Raw genomic sequence first — 26661 nt, 5'->3', positions numbered from 1 at the left:
TGAAAAATATAATCAGATAAATACAATATCAAGCTCAACAAGAAACAAGCAAAAAATGTCACCTCTTTACACTTCCACATCAAATTGACAAATCTTTTGATCAAATCGAGGATCCACTAACAGTTTTCAAAAGATAAATCCAAACACTTCAAAATTAGACACTTCTAGCTTGAACTGGGCCCACTACAGGTTGAACCAAGCCATGTGTAGTCATAATGTAACACGAATCGAGCAAAGTGTTTCAGACGAATGACTATTCCCATTTCAGGATGGAATCGTCGAATGCGAATGATATGTGGTATAGTAACATATGCTGCATCTCCATTCAACAAATCAAACAAAGATTTAATATTAGACAATTATTTCTCACAAATTATCACCCCTCATCACGAAATGCACAAGCTAATCGCCTAAGGGGTATAGCAGCACAAAAATGTCCCTTTGTTTTTTGACACGGGAAAATAATCATTTGGTGTGAAGGCTTACAAGGCCTGCGGTCCACTTGGGATGTAATGATATCTGGGCCGAGGACGGATATACAAGCTGGGGAACGAGGGAATGCATGAAAAATCATTCTAGAAACTCTTTCTCGCATACTACTGCATTTCATGGTCCACTGCACTTGGGGACCTTGCCCCCTTGCTAAGCAATGCTGTGTGCAATGAATGCACCAGCACCAAACGAATACATTTTGTTGTTCTCGTTTTGCAATACTGGACAATGACTGATGAAGACGACTTCTATTTATACAAATTTCATCCTACCCGATCTACCTTTTCCTGTACCCAGTTTAGTACGTACCAATAATAACCTCCAGCAGGGTAAGTGTGATTTGAAAGTGAACACCTTATGACACATCTCACTAAGCAGTATCTTTCTTTCACATCTTTAAATCATTTTCCCTTCTACAATCCATATATTGTGAGATGGAATTACAAATATTAGCAGTCCTCAAATTGACAAACCAATGGATGACATTTGGGACTTACGTGGCTATTGGATTTCTCATTCATTTCTTTCCATTCGTCCACGTTGCTTTATTTTCTTTTCAAAATACTGTTCTCGTTTCATGCCCACCTGCAGATGACTGAAGCAGACTAACATTGAAAACATCCACTACTTGTGCTAGACAGATACTGACCAAAAAGTTGTGCTCGCCGCACCTGTGTCTCAAACTTCGGTCTACATGCAGGGAGAACTAGGCCTACAGGAGAAGCGCATTTGTACCTCTGTAGAATGAGGATATCTTTTCTACACAAAAACCATGTGACGTTCATCTTGCTACTGGTATTCCTTTCAGAATCTACCACACGTTTTCATAACCAGTTGACAAAATGCGGGGATTTCATTTACACCAACACGTTTCCAGGAACAGGGGGTGACAAACCGCACAGTAACCTCCAAGACCGTATCGAGCAAATGGATACATTATATAGATGAAGTTACGACTGTACATTCGATTACAATATGCAATAACTACATGTACTTTACTTCTCATTAATAGTATGCTACAGGGCAAGTTGGGACACAGAAAGTTTAGATCTCACTTTATGTTCAATGGATCTTCAGTCGCGGGGATAACAGGTTGTATAGGAACAGCTATAACAGTACCTTTATTTCAGCTTTGTCTTATCTGTGCGCGCGAAATGATCTACACATGAAAGATTTAGCTCCGCAAAAGGAAGGGTGTGTCCCTGTTTATATTCAGGGGAGGACAATGGAAAAAAAAGAAGAAGTAGAATTCAAGCCAAGTTCACAGAATCAAATGTGGTATCGTGTTCCTCTTCAAGCATATCTTGTGCTGTTCGCAATATGTATGGAAAGTCTTGTATACAAACATGTGCACATTGAAGTATACATTCTTCCCCATACATCACTATAGTGCTCATAAGTAACATGCTTGCAGATAACAGAAAAAATCCCCTACCCAAAATCCACCCAAAAAGCCTTGTGTTTAAACAAACCTTCAAGTGGTTAGATAAAGCATTATAAGAAAGTCATAAGAAAATTGTCCTATCAAAACACTTGATATTAATATTCATACACCACTCAAAACTTCTTTGTGTGAGCACAGAAGGGCTGCACGCCAGAATTACCAGAGAGGTGTATATTTCATACACACACACACACACATGCACATACACATTCATATGTTCACACATTAATTTCATCACACATTTATTGAGAGTTTATTGAAGACATTTATGGCAGTGTTGTGTAAAGCTCAAAAGAAGTGTGCAGCACAAAAAAATTGCAACTTAGCTGCTACATCAGATTCCTAGACTAGTTATTTCATTCAAGAGTCGTGGTATGTTTGAAATCAATCGTCAGCACTGATGGCTGAACTTTGATTTGGCTGACGGTAAAGTTAAATCTGATTTCCAAATCTGATTTTAAAGTACCTTTCGTATAATTTTTTTTTTTAAAGTAAACATTACATGTTTGCTGAACATCTCCAAGGCTGTAAAAACTTGTGAACAGCATTCCAGTATTTCTGAGGGCTGGAAAAAAAAACCCCAAACAAAACAAAAACAACAACACATATTTGGAGTGGAAACACAGTATATGCATACCCAGGCACAGGCCAATATTGGGGGAGAAAGACGTAGGCCCCATTTCATGAAAAGTTGCTACGACAGCAACTCTTGCAGGAATGGCAAATGCCATGGTAACAACAAGAATTCTACTTCCAGATTGGCTGCTGCTGTGAGAAATTTCTATTCTAGCAAAGAGTTGCTATTGTAACATCTTTTATGAAATGGGACCCTCTGGTCTCGTGGAACACATCTGGGGGATCTGGAACACAAAAAAAAAAAAAAAAAAAAAAAAAAACAGGCTTTGTAATACAGTAGCTCAATAAATGGCAGCTCATATGATAGACAACTTCCTTCAAATGGTGGGTTTGCAGTCACAACATCAATTCATAGTGTGAACACAACTTTAAGCTGATCATAGGCCAGCGTCCTGCTTTCACGAAAGTATGTTGTAAAGAAGGACTACAAAAACAAAATGAAGAAAGTTCATATACATAGAATGATTGTATATCTGCCCAGAATCAACAATTGCCATTTACTCAGTTACTTGTTACAGTGTCTGCACACAATATTTGGCACATATTGAAAAGGCTAACAAAATATAAACAACAACAAAAAAGTTAATGGCTGCCATTACAACAACATATAAAAGAAAACATATTACACTGTACTCAGCTCTGAGACTTTGCAATAACCACAAAATTTCTCAAAATAATATGATGCCCAAGGTGAACATACTGCAGACTGCCTGAATACTGATATTCATCATCCAGGGCTACAGTAGGGGGACGGGCGACAGTGATACTTTTATCTGCATGTGAAGTAAATTGGGATCGGCCATTGCAACAAGGCCTCTATAACTCAATATCTAAAGGTGATGGTCATTCAATCTACAAAGCACATCAGAAGGCCTTTGCCAGGCACATTACAAGATGAATCCTCTTCCCCCTCCCCCCACCCCTTTGCTAATCCCCTGGATTAAATTTCTTACCTACTACATTCAATGTATCTCTTGAAACACAAACTGATGCATTTAAACAATACGTTACACCCCGGTTTTGTTCTGTTTTTCCATCATGACTAGGAAGAAGTTTTTCATAACAAAGACTACAAGGGTACAATCCTTTGCTCAGAAAGACAAATGTGATCTTACCGAAAGTATTGAAACAAAAGATCCAACAAGAGGAGAGAATTGAAGAGAATATACGAGTCACGTCCAAGACTGAGCCCTGGTGGTCATGTGTACGCTGATCGAAATGTTCAGTTCAGCCTCAAATATTGATAAATTCTTCACTCATAATTTGCAAAAAAAAAGCACTTACAAAAACGGCATAACACGGTAACAAAAGCAAAGATTATCGAATACTGCATAACTTACATAAAGATTTATATCCCACACACTATGTGTAGCTTGTGAGCTCTATGCAAACAACCTGGCCAAAACATGCTCTACTGTTGCGTTCTGTACTTACTGCATATGTAAACACCCTTCCGGGTTGCATTGAAATGACAAATTCTGAACTGTCTGATTTGTCCAAACGAGGAAAAAATATCTCTATAACAAGCCAATACTGAACAGGTGATAATGACATGTACACTGGAATTCCACAGCCTGGTGGCACAAGAGAGTATCATTTGATAATCAAAACACAACGATCGAATAACTCTTTTTCTACAGCAGGTCTCGACGGACTGCAAACTCCGACGGTAAACGCTCGTCTCATCTGAATCTCATCTCAAAAAACGTACATGTACCACAGTTGCCAGAATTAAACACTTATACGAGTGCCTCCTCCCTTTCATATTCTATACAAATCATGCTGCAATGTACACACTGAGTCTTGCCTCACATGACAATGTGCATGATGTTTGCACTCTGTGAATGATATAAAACAGCACATGATTTGACCTTTGACCTACAGTGAGTGAACATTTGCCATGCCCTTGGCCCAGACGAAGTCATTGCTGTCAGAAAGTATCAGTGGCATAACCTGCTTGGACCGGGGTTAAAGAAGTAATAAAAGTCCATTCACAACTAGCAATGGTTTTGGAATGCCCTCTGAACCACAGACAAGTAAAAGAAAAATATGGATTAAATCTTTTAATTAGCAGAGCAGTTGAAAACGGCCAAGCAAAAAGTAGAAATTTAAATGTACATGTAAGTGCTGCACGAATGACTTCTGTTAATTGGGCTGGAAAGAATACACATTGTGTGTATTCTTTTGTACATTCAAATATCCAAAATGCAGATGAAAACAGCATGTCTTAAGAATGACTGTCCACAATCTTTTGATATTCAAATCTTTTCTACCTTTTTTTTTTTATTTGTCTGGTTAAAAGGGGAAACACATGGCTTTCAAAGTTACTATAGTGCTTTTTAATTATCCTCCCAATGAGACTTCAACCTTTTAACTTGCTCATTTTCTATCTTCTGTACTCATTTAAAATATGTTTAGTCTTTGGCCCTCTGCACATAACCATGGAAAGCATTGTGATGACATTTGAAAAGCGAGTGTGTATTGGGATTCTGTTTCTTGGTGTATAAACTCGGCAGCCCAAGGAGATGCATGGCCTACAAATGGCTGTGCGATCTCATACAAGAGGTTAAAGGTCACATAATATATCTCAATTGCCATTACTGGGCTAGGCTGTTTTCTTTCCCAACCACAGAATAGCAAATTAACCTCATTTGGCAAAAGGAATTGCAAGTAAATATGATCCCCATATATATTGGCTGCTGCAGTGTAGCTCCTCTCAAACAGACTGGTGTCATGCATTGATTTACGGATCACACACCCACTAGAAGAATGTTGTTGGTGATAATATGATTTTCACATGAGTGTTGCAGATGCCATATACGCATTACGATTCAACATGGCTAGTCATGCAGCAAATATTCATATGGAGTGGTTAATATGGAAAGCTAGCCAAACAAATCACAAATATTGCTATGGAGGGGGTGTTCCTCTCCTCCCACCCCACCCCCTTTCATTTCTGCATTCCTTGGTTTTAGGCAGTTTTTGGATACCAAAACCGTTGAAATAACTGTGGAGGGTGGTGTCTCCTCTCATACAAAACGCAAACTCTGTATAGCCTCAATATGGCCATCTCTCACTGATTTGAGTCAGTTGTACTGTAAGCTGCAATTCATATCTTCAAATGGGCATTCCAAGCAGGGTAAAGAAAGCAAAAATCCACTAGCGGGAAATTTGGTCCCATTTCAACAACTTTCATAAAAGCTGATGTTGTCGTTACTGTTGTCTTCTGAAGTATCACTTACACACCCAAGTAGCATATATCATATTTCCCTCAATTCTTTCAAAGTCAGCTGCCATTTAGAATTTTAGATTTCACATTGATCACAGAGGTCAGAGTTCTTATGGAGGCACATGCAAAAGTCACCATGACCACCGACGATTCTTTACAATATACAACAAAGACAAAAATCGCCCCCATACGTACAGCGTACCAGCAGAGGTACAGTGGATTGGGGGGGGGGGGGTAGTAATAATGATAAACAAACACATAATGGATAAAAGTACACAATATGTATTACAATGGGTGTGATGCTATACCAATGCAGGCTATTTCACATATCACTTCACACATATTGATGATACTAAGCCTATACATGTATTTCACACTCACCTCGACAGAAAGGCGACGGTATTACAGATTATGCATTATATCAAGCTTGAAATGATAATAAGAAACAGGTTTGCAATATAATTGTCATAATCATCCAACATTTGCGCACTGTGTTGCTACGAATATCAACTAAGCACAAAATTATTTTCACACACAGACGCCATAGCCACAAAAGTACAGGATGTGGTGCGGAGTGTGATGCATGGATAGGTACATATAAATTTGGCAAACAAAACCTCCCGTCTTTAGGAAACTGCAAAAAAAAAATGGGCAGCCCAAAGGGGGGCGTACTAAACTCTTCTACACTTCATGGATGAAAGCAGCATAAAGACTACATAAATCTTTGTGTTTCCACGAAGTACAACCTTTCTTCTGCACAACACACACTCGGGAAGAATACTGCAGCAGTAGACTTAAACAACTTCACTGCGCCAGTAACTCCACGTCTGGCTAATTCTCGATGACTGTGAGTTGACCAGTACACACAAGCTGGACAATAATACCACCATCTGACTGAATAAATGCAAGTACATCGCTTCAGCTTTACAATCAATACCCCGGTACACCCCCATGCAAAGAATTCAATGATTATGCAACAGATTTTCCTGCTGCATGTTGACACCAGCTTACATCAACACTGCAACGACAATATCCTTTTATGGGCATTAACTAACAACTGCATTGGAAGAGTGAAGGATATGGATGCATCCTGGCTCAAATAATGAGAATTTTTTTTCCCCCAGTAACTCATTTCTGGTATGAATGGTAAAGAATATTTTAGTCATTTCCTTCCCAGAAGCTCATCAAAATGATTGAAGCGAAGCAGAGCCAAACGCCAATAGCACACTAAACTATAAATCCACCTCCCCTGCCATCTCTACTGCCAGCTAACCTTATTGCTTTTTTTGAGATGTCAAGACCAGTGTGTATTACTGAAAAGCCAGGAATTTTCGCGTGCATTTTAATTTTGCAAATTTCGCGACAGCCAGGTTTTGTGAAATGAAATTGCAAGTGAAAGTTCTTGTCTACACTATAATGCCTCGAAAGGCATTGAAAGGCCGGTCTGCTCCAATTCAAGAAAATTTCATGTGGCAAATATCTCTTGCTTTACATTGATAAATGTACAGCTTGACGTGACTTCTACAGGTACACGCCTGTTCTGGCATTATCTCAATATCACAATTTTCCTCCTCCCAAATAGTACAAACAACTGAAGCATCTTTTTCAAGGCATATGATTGATTAGTAATGTTCAGATTCTCTATGTGTCCTACGCTGAGCTTTGCAAAGAACATATACATCTCACATCGTGTACCAGAATCCCAACACAAGGAATTCTGACCATGCCTGGGTCCACTGCTGTCATAACACTTCATGTTCAGAGAGTTTATAGGAAGTAAAAAGTCCATCCACTTTTAAAGATGTTTACAGGCACATTTGAGACTTTTAGACAGTTTCTCGTATCCCCTGCCTTGCCAGAAGTTTCGCTTGCCCTTGGCAATCAGGCAAGTGCTTACATGGAGCCAAAATATATACCCTAAAGAAGATGAATCTCTTTGTAAATGTCCTGCCCTTTGACCCTTCTGCATTTCAAATTTTAAATTTTTCCTAAGGATATGTCAATATGAAAGCACTTATATTGCAAATGCACGGTCATAACAACCATGGAGTTCTCATATATTCAGTCTCTCGACCTGTAAATGCCATGACTTCAAGAACACCTTATCTAAAATACTGCAAGATTGTTCAGTTGTATGACAGAGCTGTGACGATGCAACTGCAATACATATGTACAAGGTACTTCATCTTGATTGGTCAAGATCTTAATCAGAATCTACGCAGCATGTACACATCATTGCTTTCTGCGCTCAGATGAACTTGGAGCGCTATTCTTTATACATGTCTTGTTGCTCGCATCAGCCATGAGTGGAAGTAAGGACAGTCTTCCTCAGATCCGCACAGGGTCGGCCGATTGGAAGGGAGCTCCGGCAGATTTCAAGCTGGGGCGAGGAATGTGGATTGCATCAGTCAAAATCTTCTCTGTCTCTCTCCTCACCTTCCCTTGTAATGTTTGTCACGGGACAGCAGACTGAAACTGGGCACCACTTAGCACAAACAATAAACTCGATTCGCAACCCTTCAAAGCCCCCGCATGTAGCAGCTCACAAACGGCGTTGGTCCCTGGATGACATTTTTATGCCAGAGTCCACGGCTCGCAGAGCAAAGTCTCACATGGGCGGTTCCCCTGTGCATTCTCTCCATCAGCGCCCTTCGGCACGACATACGCTATGGCTCCCACTTTCGCAGAAAATTGCATACAACATCAGCAGAGCACCACATTCACCACTTTTATCAAGAAGCAGAATCAGGCGTGAGCTGTTCCGCACGATCTCTTCTTTTTGTCTTTCAATTTGCACTAGGGTGCTTGGAAGAAATGCCATCCATGCGTAAAACACTCGCGATTTCCCTTTCGGTACGGCGATCTCGTCACAAAAAGCATGGGTGCTCCGCACACTTAGCGCAGGAAGGGGACGGACAAAAGACAGATGATCAGTGTGGAAAAAACCAAACAATAAAGACTGGAAAGAACAACAGACAAAAAAAATGTCAAAAGTCAAAAGTACAACCGGGGCACATCGAGAGCTTCACAAAAGTTTTCACTAACTAGTTCACGCTGTCGACTCTTCCAGCTTTACACATCACTGGGTTTCCCTTGGCTGGTGAGTGGCCAAGCGGTCACGTCATATGCTGCATGATTGCCCGCAGACAGTAGAGGAGACTGGCCTGTATCCTTGCCTCTAGTACCATTACGTTGACATGGACCTGGGGCCAGACAGAGACAAAGGAAAAAGGAATTACACAATACATATGAGATGGTGATGAATTCGTTCTGCTTACACGGGGTTCACGCTTGGGATAATCATGAAAGTCACTGCTTTTCAAAAGAGACTATAGCAAAATTGAAATAGCCTTAAGTTTTGGGATAAGTTATACCTAGGACTTGGAATGTCAAAGTACCATGTGACAAGTATGATCATAATGAAAGAAAAAAAAATCCTTCAAATATCACAATAAACTGACAGCAATCACACTCCATCCTTCAAATCGGATATCCAATCAGAATTAAAAGATCTATGACAGTTGCAATATGAGATCTGGCTACCAAACACCTCAGATGACTTTCTGGACTTTTCGTCAAGTATGTTGAGAAGTTCAAATTTTGACCAGCCCTGACTCATTTCTATGCCTCTGCCAGTGCTAACCCGGCCAAGGGGGCTTCAGGCATTGAACACTCCTTTTTAAAGGGGAAATCCACCCTGAAAATTAGTTTGTGTGAAAGTAAGCAGAAACATTAGAAGAACAGGAGAGTGAAAATCTGAGCAAATTCTGAGTAAGTTTTGATTTTCTGAAGTTGTGATTGTTCAAACACAAATTGGCAATTCTGTGATGTCAAAAGCGAGCTCACCCCCATTTGTTCTTTTCTAAAGAATGAGAAATTATCATTTTCCTATCAAATATTTTTTCAAATTATACATACACCCTTAACACAATCACTGCAAATGCTTCGCTATACAACCCTTGCATGCAAAAATGAAAAAGGTGAGAGATTTCATGGAATTTTATGCACAGGGCAAATGAAAAGTGAGCTTACACGCTACACCATGGAGTAGCCACTTTATGCTTGATTGATCACAACTTAGAAAAAAAAAAAACTTAACTTTTTTAGTTTTGATAGGAATTTGATCAAACTTTCACTTTCCTCTTGGGGTGACTTCCTTTTTCTGCTTCTATTTCTTAGAAACTAATTTTCAGGGTGAACTATCCCTTTAAGCTTCCTTCCCTATATTTTACTTTAAACTCATCCCGCCTTTGTCTGCACATACATTCAACCATCCCCCTTCTTTCCCGACAACTTTCGTCTTTTGCCATCATGACTACCAAGCTCTTATCCCTCCTCTTTCAACCCTTTTCCCCTCCTTGATAGTCCCATCCTCTATCACACACTCCGCATGATCCCCTTGACAATGCCTAACTTGAGGTGCGAATTTTCTTCAATTTGTCTCCCTCAGCATATGAAATGTGTAAGATTGCAACAGCTGATCTATAAGTTAACACATATGTCGGGAAAAGGAACCATGGGACTTGAACCTGTTATCTACTGCTTTCCCGGCAGCGACACTACCATCAGGCTATCCCTGGCTGCCAGAGGTGACAGGATGAACCTGAAGTCCCATGGTTCCTCTTTCTGACATGTTTACTAGGTTATAGATCAGCAGTTGACATCCTACATATTTCATTTGTAGAGGGAGACAAATTGAAGAAAATTCACACCTGAACCATTACCCCTCTGCTTTAAAGGGGAAGGCTAGTAACTGATCAGTGGGAATCGGTGGAAATGCTTGGAGATGATTGTTCCAATCCTTATGGGATTTATTCAAGAGTTCATTGTATATCTATTGTTGTGTGAAAATGATTTGCTTCAGAATGGTCTCATATTCAAGTAATGTGCAGTTTAATGCTTCCAGGTTAGCGTCCCTGGTCAGTGACGGAGCATTAATCTGCACATTACTTGAATATGAGACCGTTCTGAAGCAAATCATTTTCACACAACAATAGATATACAATGAACTCTTGAATGAATCCCATAAGGATTGGAACAATCATCCTCCAGCATTTCCACTGATTCCCACTGATCAGTTACTAGCCTTCCTCTTTAATATTCTCTTGCTTTCATTTAATGCCCACCTTTTCTGAGTGCCTGAAGTCCCGCCAGAAGTTGTCGTAGTCGTGCTTGGTGGTGCGGTCCGGGAAGCAGGCGATTGTCTTGATGTAGGTCTTCAGCTGCCGGTCGAGCAGGGCGTTGATCTCGCCGTAGTCGTAGTCGTCGTGCCGGATTCCGTACAGCGAGTGGATGTAGTTCCAGATGGCCCGGCGCAGCACCAGCGTCTTCACTTCGGTCTTGTGACCCATCCTGGTCAAAGTATATATAGAAATGGGATGCATGATAGTCTTAGCATAATGACCTCACAAATATCAGGGTTATTACCCCTGAGGACAACTACCCCCTGGATAAATACTGGTTAGTGATAAGGTTAGAATAAGGATAAAGGTTAGGGTTAGGTTTAGGGTTAGATTTTGAGTTAGGGTTAAGATTAGGTTCAGGATTAGGATTAGGGTCAGGGGAAGGGTCTGGGGTAATTGTCCAGGGGGTAACTGCCCTAGAATCTAATAGGATGAATGATGGACAGCTTCAATGATAATGGAATTTTTTTCCCCTCCTTTGTTTTGAATATCAATTTCAGCATGGCCAGCAGTTGAAAATATATAGGCTTTTGTGAGAACAAAAACACTCATCTTTGTATCTAAAGGAAAACAAACCCCCAAAAGTCCTCTTCTACACACTATGATCACATTCTATCGATGCAAAAAGCTAATCTAATTCCAAATATCTATTCACAATAAAAGATCAAGCCTGCTTACTAGCAAAGAAAATCATATTACTGTGCTCTTGTGTCCATCATGATATGGAAAGATGCATTCGCCGAACTCACATGCTGTAGGTTGTGTTGTAGGCGAAGCCCAGCTTGTAAGTCTATGTGAGATAAAACTCTTATCTTTTTCATCTGAAAATAAGTGTACGGCCCCTCCTACACACTGTCATCACATTTTTTCAATGCAGATAATTTTCAAAACAAGTAACTACTCACAATAAAAAGATCACCACTGCTAAGCATCACAGAAAATCAAATTACTACGCCCTTGCATTCATCGTGGTTGGGCGAGTTGTATGATTGCTGAACTCACGTGTTGTAGGTCATATTGTAGGCGATGCCCAGCTTGTCGTCTAGGAGCGGGGCGATGTCGGGGTAGTACCGATTGACCAGCGAGAAGCCCTGGTCCTCCCATGTGTAGTCCTGGGCCCGGAAGGTGGGGATCTGCGAGTTCTCGCCCCTCCTGGCGAAGTCCTCGTAGAGGAAGCTGGGATCCTGCAGGAAGCCTGCGATGTCCTCTCGATCGGTGCAACAATCGTGGTTCCTGGGTTGTACTGTGCACAGACAAAAAGCAAAGAGAAATGAAAAAAGAAGAAAAAGAAAAGAGATGGAAATGTCAACTCTTTTTCCCGAGCAATGTTTTCCAAATTCATTTGTTTCATTCAGCATTATTACTAGGCTCATATGAAAATGAAAAAGAAGAAAAAAGTTCACAATCTTCTAGAGATTCCTGATTTCATTTTGAAAGTACACATACAGTCAATCTCTCGACCTCCATACAACACATTTCATTGACTAGGTATCCAATCAGCTCCTGAATTCCTTGAAAATTCAACCAAATCTGCTTTTACAAGCAACAGATCAAATGTATTGGTAGGTGACACATACACTCATTCTTTTTTTTTTTTTTGGGGGGGGGGGGATAGGGTAGCTGGTTGTGACAATGTAAGTCAGGAAAGATATCCTTTGCATGTGATTTCAATTTTTTTAAGATTAAAGTAATCACAAAGCAGCAGAAATGCAAATTCTTAAAGTGAAGAGAGTAAAGTATGCGCTGATTAAACTGAAAGTTCAGGAGGATGAGACAATTGTGGAGGTAATTTAGATAAACGAACGGAAGAATCGAGTGGTTGGAGGCATCCTGCATCACCGTGGAAAGGGATGTTGGGGGAAGAAACAATGATGATGATGGGAATACATTTATCAGGCGAATGACACACTCGCTATGAAATAACTTGGCTTTCGTGAGTGTGGTGTGCCGCACATTTGCGCTTCTGAGATTGGATGTATTGAATTTCCTGTTGTGCCACACTCCTGGGCTGTTTCACTGCGGTGCTCAACTTGATTGAAAGGTTCGCTGGTTTGGCACAATCAACCAAGACATAGTCAATCAGAACTGAACCCCCATCAGCTAATTCTGCGACTTCTTTAAAAAAAAAAAAATGATCACGGATATTAGATAAGCTTTGTTTATACTATCCACTTCTTTCCCCACAACAGTGCGTCATGAGTGGCGATCAACACCTCATCAAGCTAAAGAACAAAAAGAATCCATAGCAGGGAAAGTTATGCTCCCTTAATCCATTCTTAGAAAAGGAAAATCACGGCATCAGCTGTTGGTTCAAGCGAGCGCTACTCTCGACTGATTGGATGTAGCAGAGACTACGTGAGCTAAGTAATCAAATTGATTCTGGCCAGGAAAGATACATGAACGCATGAATGATGCCTGACAGTGTGCTTCCATGACTAGGAATATGCAGCCTTAATGTTGTGTCTGGGATTACGCACAACTGCATGGGAAAGGCTGAAGAACCTGGGGGCCTATTTCACTTAAAGCTCTAAAAAATCAATCTCAAAGTTCAATGCAAATGATCTAATAGACACACTTCTGGGATCAATCAATCAGCCTTCTGAAGTTACAAACTCTTTCACCATGCCATTTGGGAACAATATCTTGCAACCCCCTTGATAAGTTCTAGTATAAATATTTAAAGTCTTGTATCTTTCCCAACTAGATCTGATCTGACCAAGTTCTAGAATATATCTTGAAAGTCTTTGTACGATTCCAAACTAATGTAGATCTGATCTGAATCTGTCCCAACTTTGGGTTCATTGTTTGGCTCGATGTAGTTCCCATGGTAGTGAAGCAGAGCTACAGTGTTCTAACTTTTTTCTTTTCTTTTCAAGTGGGGAGGAATGTACTGGGGTAGAGTTTTATTTTGACAGGCCCACCGGTGGAGCCTCGCTGCCAGGAACCCCAGGTGTTGGCAGTGAGTCATCCCCAAACGCTAATCCCCGCTTGTTTCCCTTGGTACTGGCGTTCATCAGCCTTAACCATGGCACATTACTCTAGTTACTGTGGCCATAAAAAACCCTTTACTTCAATTGACATGTTGACAGTCATGTCTGCGAAGAAGAATTGAGTGGAAAAAAAGAGTGAAAGAAACAGACATACAGAGAGGTAGAAGATAAAGAGAGATCTCATGTGGGAAGATGGGAAAAAAGACAGAAATGGGAAAGTAAAGAACAAATGGGGAAAGCAGAAGGATGTGACAAAAGAGCAAGAACACACTGAAAAGAAAGGAAAACAAATACAAAAAATTAAGACAAATACGATCGGGGGAAGCAGCAAGAGGAAGGTTTCGTGAAGAGAATGACAATGTTTTCTGGTTTTCGTTCAAAACTCCCTCACACTCTAGCCCATCGAAGCTCGAAAGGTAGGTGGTGGTGGTAGTGGTTGTAAGGTACTCAATAACGGATCAAATCGTCTTCTCCTATAAACTGCTGCACACCAGTCCCTCCAAAAGGTATAAGCCAGAAGGGTGCCCAATTGCTTTATCTTCTGACGACACTCCCCACGCTCTTCCCCTGCTTGTTGAGTACCATGCCAATGTTTGGCCAGCTTGCATCGCGCGGAAGTCAGAAGGTCAAGTGCACAAGAAGTGGGTAAACCACTTGAGCAAAAAAACGATGTAACATTCACAGTGGGGGAAAGGCGTGACTTAAAGGTGGCAGCCATCTTAATAGTGTGCCTGCCTCATTCTGTCAAAAGTTCAGCTGAACAAGGCAGTTGGCATTGGGACAGTGACTGGCACAAAGGCAATCTTTTCTTCTATCTCCACAGCTAACCTTTCCATCAAACATTTCTGATCAGTTTAAGGCACAATTATTGCAGATAAGACAGCAAACTCATGAGATGATCACAGCAGAGTCAAAGAAGTTTTGATTTGTTGTCATCCAAAATTAAAAAAGATTTTGTTTGACCCTTTTTTGAATGCCATTCAAGTAATTGCCAAGTTTGGTGCAAAAAAAAAACTAGCACAACCAATACCAATTGCTAGGCTGTTAAATCCACTTAAAGAGGACAAACATTACAACATAACTAAGGGGGCTAAGAAAGCATGTTGCAAGGACATTAATTTCCTGAAATATTAGCAATGTCCCCTCCCCCTGCTTGCTGTAACAGAAATAGATGAAGATGTATAACGTCGCTGGGGTGACAAGACCTTGTATCTGCAATTTTGGTGAAAATGACTTTTTTGGATTAATGGTCAAATAATGGGTTGAATGATGTCCTGTCCAAATCCCATCTGTCTTGCTCCAAAAATGAAGCCACCACGGCATGTCAAAGGAAAGGCTATCCCATTCGCTATAGTGCTTTGGCCGCCATGTTTTTTGGCTCTCCTGAACATTTGACATTTTGTAGATACGAGGTCTTGTCGCCCCAGCGACAATATGAAATGTTGGAAATCTTGAAAATATGACTTGCAAACATACACACAATTCAATCTGTCACAAAGTTGTAATCCCTATATCAAAGCTAGAGTCATCAATGCACACAAAAATGCACACTCCCACCCAAACTCCAGTCCCTCTCAAACAAAGTCATCACCGTCCATCCCCTGACTTACGTTGACCACTCTGCTCTCGGACTTTCTCGAACTTCTTGACCTTCTCCTCGTGGGTCTCCTCCATGTCTGTCTGCTTCTCGATGTTCTGCATCTTCTGCATCAGTTCTTCCACGTTGCCTCCCGCCGATTCCTCCTACACAAGAGGGGGGGGGGGAAGAAAGAGGTGTTTTGATGGCAGTTTTGCAAGGAAGCTACAAAGCCTCCATTCAGTCTCATATCAAGGGATTTCATCTTGTTTACTTTCAAGCATGTCATTATGGATGCATCACATACACACACAACAGGAAGCTCTTTGGATCAACCGTGGTAGAGTTGTACATGGATACTGATCGAAGTAGCAGTAAAAAAAAACAACAAAGCAACCCAGTATATTGTAGTAATACAATGTACATGATGATGACGATGATGATGATCCACAGCATTTGTATAGCGCCATATATCTGCTCTAAAAACATTCAAAGGTGCAGACTCCTTCAAGAGAGTATGCAGTATTATGTAGTAATATCATAGTTGTCTGATACACCCATTATAGTGATGGTGGTACAGCTTATGGTGGGAGTGGAAGAAGGGAGTGGTGGTGGTGTGGTGGAGATAGTACTTGGTGGTCGCTGTTGGTGGTGGTGATGGTAGTAGGGGTAGCCGTATTACTAGCGATAGTGGTAGAAATAGTTGTTGATGTTGTAATTCTTCAAAATGTCTGTAAAATTCAATAATCACTGTTCTGGCGTAGACGCCTGTTACACAGGCCAAGTGACAACATGTGCAAAAAGGACACTCACCGTTGGCTCATTGTTGTTTGAGAGTCCGGCGTCGTCGGACAGTGACGGCGGCCTCAGCGTGTGACCTCCGTCCATGTCGATTTCAGGGTTGATGCCGCAGCCGTAGATGAAGCTCGGCAGCGATGAGAAATGAGCGATGAGGACTATCGCCTGGACCAACTCGGATAGCGTCCAACTGTGCCGACCCTTCAGTAATTTCTACCAGACAATTAATCAAAAGTCGTTCATTCAGTCATCTTAATTGGTCTACGTCAGACATGGAAATTTTTTTTTCCACTGACATTACATTGTACCAAAATAACCATGACAATACAAACACATCTTGCATCACAATTACATGTGCCAATGGCATTTTCTTTCTGAGTTTGAGGCTTATTTTGGATTCTTTTCTTCCAAAAGACAAAACAGACTTATCTTTTCCAATTCCTCCGCACAGTTTCATGACATGTATCAACCAAAGCATGAATAGAGAGTGACATTTAAGTGTAATTAAAAAGGTTATAACTGTCATAGCTTTATTTTTTTTTTTTCTCATTTGAGTAGACATACCAGCTAGCCAGTTTTTTGACTCCATGTGGTGTGACAATTTTTGCATAAGAATAAATGATGACAAGAGAACACAAAGAATTAAAAAAAAAAGCTAAGTAAACATGCAAAATATTTCTGCTGGACCCTTTGTGTCTTTTGAGAGCAGGGTTAAGAGAGACTGTTTATAACCTCTTCACTGCTCTTCTGTAAACCTCTGCCACACAAGCACCTGCAAAGGGGTATACTGTGCCTCCCCCAATCATGCCTTTACGTTCAAGAAAAAAATCTCACAGTGCAAATGTTATAATGACATGAAACAGGTTCACAAGTTCACATGGATTTGTTGGGAGGTAAAGCCATGCATGTCAGGCTACGGTTGATTGATTTTTATCACCATACTCAAAACGTACCTTAGACCATGTCCCTTTAAAGAAGAAAACTGTAGCATATTTGTCTATATTGCAAGATACTCTGGTTCTTGTTTAAGTTTCTGTCTCAAGAGCACAATTTACACAAGTGTATATCTAAAAACATGATACACCAGAACATGATACATCAGTTTCCTATCCTCTATGACATGAGGGTGTCTCAGTAATCATTACAATTCACTATACTTGAAAGAATCAACTACAGTGTATTAAGACTACAGTGACAGTCAAAGACGTTCAGACAAACTGTCACCTCAACAATTAAATTTGCTGTGTGTTAAACTGTAGATCTATGCATAGAAAATGCACTCCTTTATCTACTGTATATGCCAAATATTTGGTGAGGCTTTTATTTTTCGCGAATTTTGCTAGTTGGGTGCTATTTGCAAATTTAAAAACATGCGAAAATATTAACTCTAATCCCAACATGAATGTGACGTGCATGCATATATTGTACATTCCTCCGTTCAGTAGTATAATCCACAAATGTGAAATCAACCACTCGCGAAATAGTCGGGAAGTCCCGATTTGCAAAAAAATAGAGTCGCTATATACATGGTGTATACAGTACCTCTTACACATTAAAAACTACATAGAGAAATGGACTGTGACTAGCAACAGAAAAAAAAGTTGGAGGTGAATCGTGAGCATTCATCTTTAATATATGATGCATTGGGGTCCTTCCATAATTGGGTACCTCTATCATTTCTTGTGTGATCAGCCAGGGCCGGTGGGACAGGAGCTTGATGAGTTCGTAGAGGTCCTGAAGCTTGGGGGGTACGTGCTCCACCCCCTGGAACCACTTGGGGTCTCCGCCCTGGGCAAGGAACTCGCTCTCCTGTAGCTTGATGACATAGGAACATCTGTGACGGGCAGCTGCCTGCAGGGGTGCCGAGATTTGAACACAGGAGAATACGTGAAAGGGGAGAGCAATGACAAAGTGAAATCGCCAAACATCAATACATAAGAATGATAATGATAAACATGCCAATGATAATGATGATAAAGATGATACAAAAACAATAACAAAAAATAATCAGTGACTGCAACTGTATAAAGTTCAACATTGCATAAACTCACTCACCTGCTTTCAAAGGGCAACTCAAACTCAATTCTTGTCTGTTGAAAGTATGGGGCTTTTGCCTGAATATCCCATGTAATGTTTTGGACTGGTTAATGCTATTAAAATGTATGGCATTAGAGATACTGTAAAACAAGAAAATTTCCCAAATTTTGCAAGGAGCCAAGATTCGCTAAAGTAAAATTCACACAAAAGTCTTTGTCTACACAATGCATTGAATGCCAATGGCAATTAAAATAGCGAAAGTTTCTGATTTTACAGTAAAGTACTGTATAGGTTCTGTCTGTTAGCAGATTTCAATACTGGGGTGTTTGTTTTTGTCGTTGCTGTTGTTACCAACTCTATCCTCTGTGCTATGACAGAAATTGACATGCTTCCAGAGATGCCATTTACAATTGAGAAATGAATCAAGCTTTAATCTATCACCATGGCAACGGTTGGCAGATACTGTACACATGAGGATGAATGTTAACAGGAAACTTCTTCTTTGATGACAGTGGAAATATGCCTTACTGTTTACCTTCAGACTTTATAAAACAGCTGACTTAAAAAAAAAAATTCCAAACCTTTCATCTTGCTCTCTTACGTCAACACACTGTCAACACACTTCATGCACGGCTCTTCTCAATCTCTCATCTCTCTAACCAACACTTGTACACTATCTATTTTCTCTTTGTTTATCGTAACCACCTAATTTCCTGAACGACATCTCCTTCTCTCTCTCTCTCTTTCCCCTGATCTGCGGAGATTCTTGTCCTCTCTCCCCCCTCTCTCTCATTTTCCTCCAATTTCCTCCTGCATTTTTCCGCCGTTCCACTCTCCCTCCCCTCCCACATCTTTTGCCCGCCCACACAATATCCGGATCTCTCTCTCCCCCCATTAACGTGCGTCCCACTTGGTCCAATCTCGTCACTCTCTGCAATGCCGCTGTGTCGTTCCCACATACAACGTCCAAAATCAAATCGAATCAGCTAAATTCGATAGATGGGCCAAGACTACGAACGTATGTGAGTGCTGCAGGAAATCACAATACAGATCACTCTGTTGGATAACAGTCATACAATGAAAACAACGGCTGGCAACACGCTTGTAACATGTGACAAGCCAAACACAGTAGGACCACGAACAAGTTACTACGTAGGTCTACCATTTACAGCTGCCTACTATGAACATTACGAACCGACCAGAGTAGCAGAAAACAACAAGGCTCGATACGCCAGTGGCTGAACTATGAAGCTGCGTGTCACAATAATTTCTCTGCCAAGGTTGATGTTTTCACAGAGTACCATTCATTTCAAATTTGATTAAAAATCGTAACATAATAATTATGGCCTACTACGACTACACTATGCTGTTTCTATTAAGAAGGTCATAGTTCATAGGTCATCAAGGGGGTATATGGCAGAAGTTTGTTTCATTGGAAAGTCTCCTCAGATAGGGGACTGAACTTTGCGAAGATGACAGCTTTCAACAGCTTGCTGTTTTCTGTGTGTTGCTTTGACTTGGCTCCCAGTGAAATCTTGTTGTGGATGAGGACCGACGACTTGTTGTTGTTGTTTACTCCAGTGGTCCGTTTGTGGGCGCACATGTGTTGCCACGTGCCGTCCACATGGTCCGTCAGCCGGAGAATCTAGGGGCTTTTGCGGGGGTAAAGGAAGTTGCTCGTGGACCTCGGAGTGTGGGGGGCCTCAAAGGCTGTGCAAGTTGCACCCTGCTGTCAGTTAGATCTCCAGCAAGGGAAGGAGCAGCATAAGCAGGCTCACAGAGAACAGAAAAGTCCGTATCGTGAATTACACAAATGCTGACACTGTTCTGTCATATCTCCCTGTCAGTCTTTATCTATGGTATGATAAAAATATGCAACATCTTTTTTCTTGAGCAGAGACTATATTCACTTGGCCTTGCTAGTTATCTTTTGAAGTCAACTGCATGTTTGTGGAACAATTACAAGTAACAGAGCTACGCACTATGTTTCCTTTGTTCATAAAAGCTTGTCCAAGATTCATCTGAACAGAGAAACATGTATTTAGATACAGAACTGAAAGGACAAACCAAGTGGAGGAGAAAAAAACAAATAAATGAATTCCTTAATACCAGTAGAAATAAACGACAGAAGTGAATATACTACAGCAGTTAGTTCGATGAAAAGATATCAAAAGGAGATAAAATTGTTGTCAGAAAATTGGAACCCTGGGTCATAGAACCAATTTCAAGGTACGGCCACTGTTGTTTAATATGGACTATGTCAGAAGTATTCGATACTAGGGGAACAATGGCTGCATAGAAAGCTGCAGAGTGCTAGTTAGGAAATAACAGCACCTGGGAGGTTTAAAGGGACTGTACAGTTCTGGGTGAGGTGAGGATTTAGCTTTCAACGTTTTGCGAGATAGTCAGAAACCACTCTATGAGTTGTCACATAGCATACAATTCTAAGGGGTGTCAAAAGTTCATTTGATGAAAATCGGTATTGAAATGGCTTAGATATCCAAAACAAGGTGAAACAAGGTGATCCTATTAAAAGGCGTGGCCTGTCGCCTTTTATTATTATCAATTTTGGGGATATCTCAGCCATTTGAAAACCAATTTTCATCAAATAAACATTGAATCCTTCTTAGAATTGCATGCTCTTTCATATTTCACAAGAGGTTTCTCATCATCTCACTTAGGAATTTTATAAACCTGAATCCCCACCTCAACCAGTATTGTACAATCCCTTTTGCTAGATTGTAGTCTTTCTGTCAACACACACTTCACAGCACGCACAGGTGTGCTGACGCAAGACTACTGGGGTTGGTATTGTGTCCTCAGTATTTTTTTATTCCTCAGGAAGAGGGCATGTCATGGGCAGGGTTAGCACCGTCCAATGAGAGAGGAGAAAACAACTCTGGCGAACTTTTCTTAATCCCAGGCAAGCAAGCACAGCTCACATCACCAGAACTAGGGCACCAGTGCGGTTGCTATCGCCAGGGTCAGGACCATCCCCTTGAGATGACATGTGACTGTTGGTTTTGTAGTTCAGGGTGAGAGAGAGAAACTCTGTGTGTGCATGTGTGTGTGTGCATGTTTGTGTGTGTGCGTGTTAATTGGACTGTTTATACAATGTACTGTCTGTATGTATGTCTGCCTGCACATTTGTCTGTCCGTGTACCAGAAGCCAGCCTGCCTATTAACTTGAAACTTGAATTGCAAATTGTTTTGCATTGTAGGCCAAGACTTTTACTGCCCTGTGCACTCTCTCCTCAGGAACAATTTGTGTATGTATGTGTACACATTACCATAATTGTTGAAAAACAGTGTTACAATGCTGTTATATCGATATTGTTGGAGTTAAGTTTCAAAATATATAGATCATTGATAGGTCAGGCATGCCTGGACAAGCTTCGAGTCAACTGAACTTGTATACGACTGTGCAAACCATCCATTACTACTGCTGTAATGCCATACAAATGTACATTAGTGAAACTGGAATAAAGACAAAGACTACATACATCCATTCCATTTTATATAAATCAATATCGAAAATATCCTGGCATCAAGACAAAACTGCTACAACGGAGAGAAATCACTCGGAATTTTGGCATAGGCGCCAAAGGGTTACTGCTCGGGCAGTAACTCTTTTTAATTTCTTACGTCATCGCAAGTGTGATTAAGCATGAAAGTGTACAAGTTGTTTGTGAAGTGTTTAAAATCAGCTGTGGTCAGTCACAATGGCTGGTTTGTTTATGTTAGGTGGCAATGACCTTCAGTGATTAACTTCCCGGCTGGCAAAAAAAAAAAAAAAGCCGCACTTCAAAACCCTGTAGCATTTATAATACTGCAGCCGAGGCTCTGAAAGTGAAACCACCCCCAATAGGTGGTTTCAGAGCCTGATCAAATTGGATCTCTTTTTTCATACTCTGTCCATTTTCCAAATACTGAGCTGAAAGGCTACTAGAGGCTGCTCGAGGAGGCTTCAGAACCCGCTATTTCCTTGTAAATTAAGATGGGGTATCTGACTGCCATGCTTACTAAACATGGAACATATTTGCAAATGCCTTGACTGACAGCTAATCATCCGTATCGATATTTTCAGCATCGCATTTAAAAGTTAGATATTGCATATTTTAGGTCAGTGTATGGAAGCAACTCTTTTTTTTTTTCTTTTGAAATACCAGGACACTAACCCATCAGCTGGGGTCAGAGGTGTAGCCAACATTAGAAACAGCTGATGCTCCAGTGGAGGTGGTTGCCATACCAACAGAATGAAACAACATGGATTATCTGTCTTCTATCCCCTCAGATTGTTGTGCCACTGCAATAGTCTGCATATCCAGACCCTGAAAAAAGAAAACTTAGAGTGGAATTCAATCACTATTTGGAGGGGAGAGAAAAAAAAATGTGGTACTTCTGGAATAGGATAAGGCTTCTTTCTATCCAGTCCTCAAGAGACACATCTGCCATTATAAACTATTTTAAGGCACATGTCATAACACAAGAGCCAATGGACAGAGGATTCTGAAGATTGTTGTGCCTTACCAACCCATTCTGTACCTGTGTCAAGTTGAATTTGCACGTAGTGTAGCTGCAAAGCTCAATGTACATTCTGTCGTTTTCGACGAATCGTGCAAATGTATGACGCAGGTCTGCTCTGATCTTGAAGCAAACTTCAGCTACAGAAAGAACCTTTCATTCATGTGTATTTTCCCATCTCCTGCAATTTGTGGCTCGTAAATCTAATATATTACTGCTAATTTCACAAGTGATGCAGTGGGACCAATTTGCTCCGTCTCATGCGGAGCATACAGGTACTGGATATGACGCATGCGACTGAAATTGACATTCACTGGAAACTCATTCAGTAAGCGTATTTCTTCTTCTCCCATTCTTCCCCCCCCCCCCCATACACACACACAAACTTGACTGAAGAAAGTACAGTGGACTCACATTATAACGAAGTCCTCGGGACCGGCAGTTTTCTTTCGTTATATTGAAATTTTGTTATAACCAAACAATAAAAAACAAAAGAGAAAGGGTAATCTTGCGGCCAGAATTTTTATTTCGTTGTAGCCAGAATTTCGTTAACTAATATAATCGTGTTCATTATAATGGGAGTGCACTGTAATCTCACACTGTTTCTTGATAACATACTGTAAAATGAGGAATGTTTGCATGCATTTTAATTTCGCGAATTTGCGAGCGCCAAGATTCGCGAAATTAAAATGCACGCGAAATTTCTTGTCTACAAGTCTCCAATTCGTTAAAATTTTGTGCCATGAACATATCATGTTTTACAGTAGTGTAACACACATGACTACCTTTTTATTACGATATACACCTCCTCTACTCCCTAAGTGTGTTAACGTTGCTTCCTCTGGTGCAGCTACTACCCTCGGAAAATATCCGCTTCACACATCATTCGTGCAAATAGAGATCTCACAAATAATATCTTACCTTGAAAAAAGAAGTCAACTACTTATTAATTTCTACCCTTGTCGAGACAAATATTGCAGTTAGTCATACAAAAAAAAATACAATCAAACAGATATTTGAGATAAGAAAACAAAAAGACCAATAAAATTATTTCAGAGAGTCCTGGTGCTGAGACTACAACCTCTAGGGTCTTTGTTTAGATATCACTTGGCAGGCACCTTGGATAGATTTATTTCAGGAGGGATATCACAGATAGAGATCAGTCACTCAAAAGGTTCTGCCAAGTGACATATACCATGTGATGGCTAATGATGCCCTTTAAGTTTAAAGGCATAATTTACCATTTGCAGAAGAAACAAAAACCCAGGATTGGTGCTTTAAAACAGTTCTAAAATGTGAGTTAGGGAGAGAAACAACCACTGTAAAAATATGAATTGGTAAAATCGATGTTAAGTATTGTTAAATATACAAAATGTGAACAATAGTGATAATAAAAATGTTTCAAGACTAAACCATCTACAGTTATGAGAAAAATACAGATATCTCCTTATATTTTAGGCTTTATCGCGAACATTAAGGATGTTTTGTGGTTTAACAGACCTACACATATGCAATAAATGTCATATCTTGAATTCTTTTTTAATAACTGTTCCCAAAGGTAAACACATCCTTTAAAGGCAGATGCCGTTTCTTGGAGTACCGTCTCTATGCTGAACCGCAAACATCCTCTACAAACACCATAAAATTTGAACAAAACCAACATTTTCTCATCAAAATTTGGAGGTTACAAGCTTAATTTCATTCCCTGCTGTGAATTCACTCTTTCATTCTGACTAATCATAACTACAAGATAAGGTAAACATTTTTTATTCACTAGGTGACACACATTTGCACTAGGCCTACATCATGTCATAAATCTTTCTGCACTATCAAGGACCCCAATCAGATAACTGTCTGTGCAATTTTGCTGTTACTCTTCTCTACGCGTCCTCAACTGTCATTATCAATCATTTACACCTCATCACACATCATCCTAGCCCAATTAATTCACTAGAACTAGCTCACATGTACAACAGCAAAGTCCCTTGTAACACAGAACTCATATCAGTTTTAGCATAAACAAAAAGAAAATATGCCTTATGATGAAACTTAAAATAAGGCATATTGCAAATAAAGAAAAGGAGTATAACATAAAAAAAAAAAAAACAATCCCTTACCAAACAAGCCTAAAAGTGAAGTCACATACATCATCAGTAGCAAGTGCCCTTGAGAATACAATGCCTCGCACAAGGCAGTCATGATTCACTACATTAATGCACTTAGAATTATTTATTATCATCATTACAATTATAGGTATTGTAACTATCATTATCATCATTGTTATTATAATTATTATTATCATCATTATTATTATTATCATTATTACTACTACTACTACTATTATTATTATCATTATTATTATTATCTATTATTATTATCAATTGAGGTTTTGAAGCTTGCTTGAAATGTGTGTGTAAGAATACGCTGCTTTTGTTTGAAGGCATTCTGCGCAATGTCATCTGTCTGTAAAAAACAACATTCACCCTCGACGGAAGTCTGGAAGACTAGACCAAACCACATGTCTATTTCAGGATACTCATCCACCATCAGAATCCCTTGGAATAGTAAGTTTCGCATAACAATCACAATAATGCTGATTAACACATACATTCCCATGCTCGTACCAACTTCGGACTTTGGGTACGACTCCAGCCGAAAATAACCCCGCTCGAGTATCAACAAGCAATGCCCCGGTTTAAAGTTATACTCTAACCCCATCTCGCCCCGACTTGACAAGCAGTGGAAAAAAACCACAGTGGAATTTTCCACCATGTACAGGGCAGCTGGATATTCTCAATCCAGAGATCAGCTTGCATCGAAAAAAAAGCTTTGCCCAGCAGACTAGTCTCAATGCTTGCAGACCCTCCTCTTTCAGATCGACGCACGATGGGGCCTGCAGAACAAGCTACACCATTCCAAATTTCTAGAAACTGATGTTTCTCCTGGAGAGAGGTTTCAGTTTATCGTCGCGGATACAGTGCAATACAAACGACATATCTATCATGAAAGTGAATAAAACAATGGATTACAATGTCTTTGTAAGTGTAAAGTAGTTTGTACTGTATGCATCCATTTGCAAACCCTGGAGTTGTGCAGGTGTTGTACACATCTGAAATTGAATGAATTAATACAATGTCCTATGCAAGTATAGATATAAGTCATCACTAATTGTTGCTAAAAAAATGAAATGATACTATGCAAGGTAAATTCAATGTAATGACGAAGAGAACCTATAGACTAAATTTCATGAATTTCAGATCATGCTCTTTCATGACCTACTTGTAATAGGGCCTACTTCTCACTGTCGCTCAGCAGTTTTACTTCCCAGAAGTTGCAAATGGGCTGCAGGAAAGACTATCAGGGGAAGATGTGCCTTGCCTCACTTGGCATATGCTGTAGTCTCATTGCAAAACTCAACAAATATTTTTTATTGTTCACTGTACCCCATCACATTACACAAGTTTACTTCTTTCAAAGCTTTCTATGCAGTACACAAAGGGTACGATGCCACTTGCCAAGAAGTGATGAGTATACGGGAATATAGCAATTCATAATGGTTTCATGTATTCCAATAAAAAAAAAAAAAATTGAACTCTGTCCACCTGTTTATGCTTGTGCAATCTATAGTCTGCTGTTATTGTGGCTACTTTGAGAGATAGAGACATTGACATAGGAATAATAAGGGAGACTTAACAATACTTAAAAAAAACGCGAGGGGGGGGGGCGTTTCTGGCAAATTCTAAGAAATAATG

At 40.2% G+C, this 26661-nt stretch overlaps 1 protein-coding gene across 1 annotated transcript in view; it reads right to left on the bottom strand.

The window, feature by feature from the left end:
• Positions 1-6537: 6537 nt before the first annotated feature.
• The window catches only part of LOC140242531 (sestrin-1-like), a 76431-nt gene continuing 56307 nt past the window's right edge, over positions 6538-26661 (bottom strand). The window contains exons 5-10 of the mRNA XM_072322270.1: positions 18017-18199; positions 16364-16561; positions 15585-15717; positions 11987-12227; positions 10928-11153; positions 6538-9004 (exon numbers count right to left, since the gene is read on the bottom strand). Of these exons, the coding sequence (XP_072178371.1) occupies positions 8918-9004; positions 10928-11153; positions 11987-12227; positions 15585-15717; positions 16364-16561; positions 18017-18199 (1068 nt within the window). The 3' untranslated portion in view covers positions 6538-8917. The remainder of the gene's footprint in view (positions 9005-10927; positions 11154-11986; positions 12228-15584; positions 15718-16363; positions 16562-18016; positions 18200-26661) is intronic.

Source organism: Diadema setosum, chromosome 19 (genome assembly GCF_964275005.1).
Source record: "Diadema setosum chromosome 19, eeDiaSeto1, whole genome shotgun sequence".
In the NCBI taxonomy this organism is placed as follows: Eukaryota; Metazoa; Echinodermata; class Echinoidea; order Diadematoida; family Diadematidae; genus Diadema; species Diadema setosum.
The sequence above is the reverse complement of the archived record's forward strand: the minus strand, read 5'-3'. Positions and strand labels throughout refer to the sequence as shown.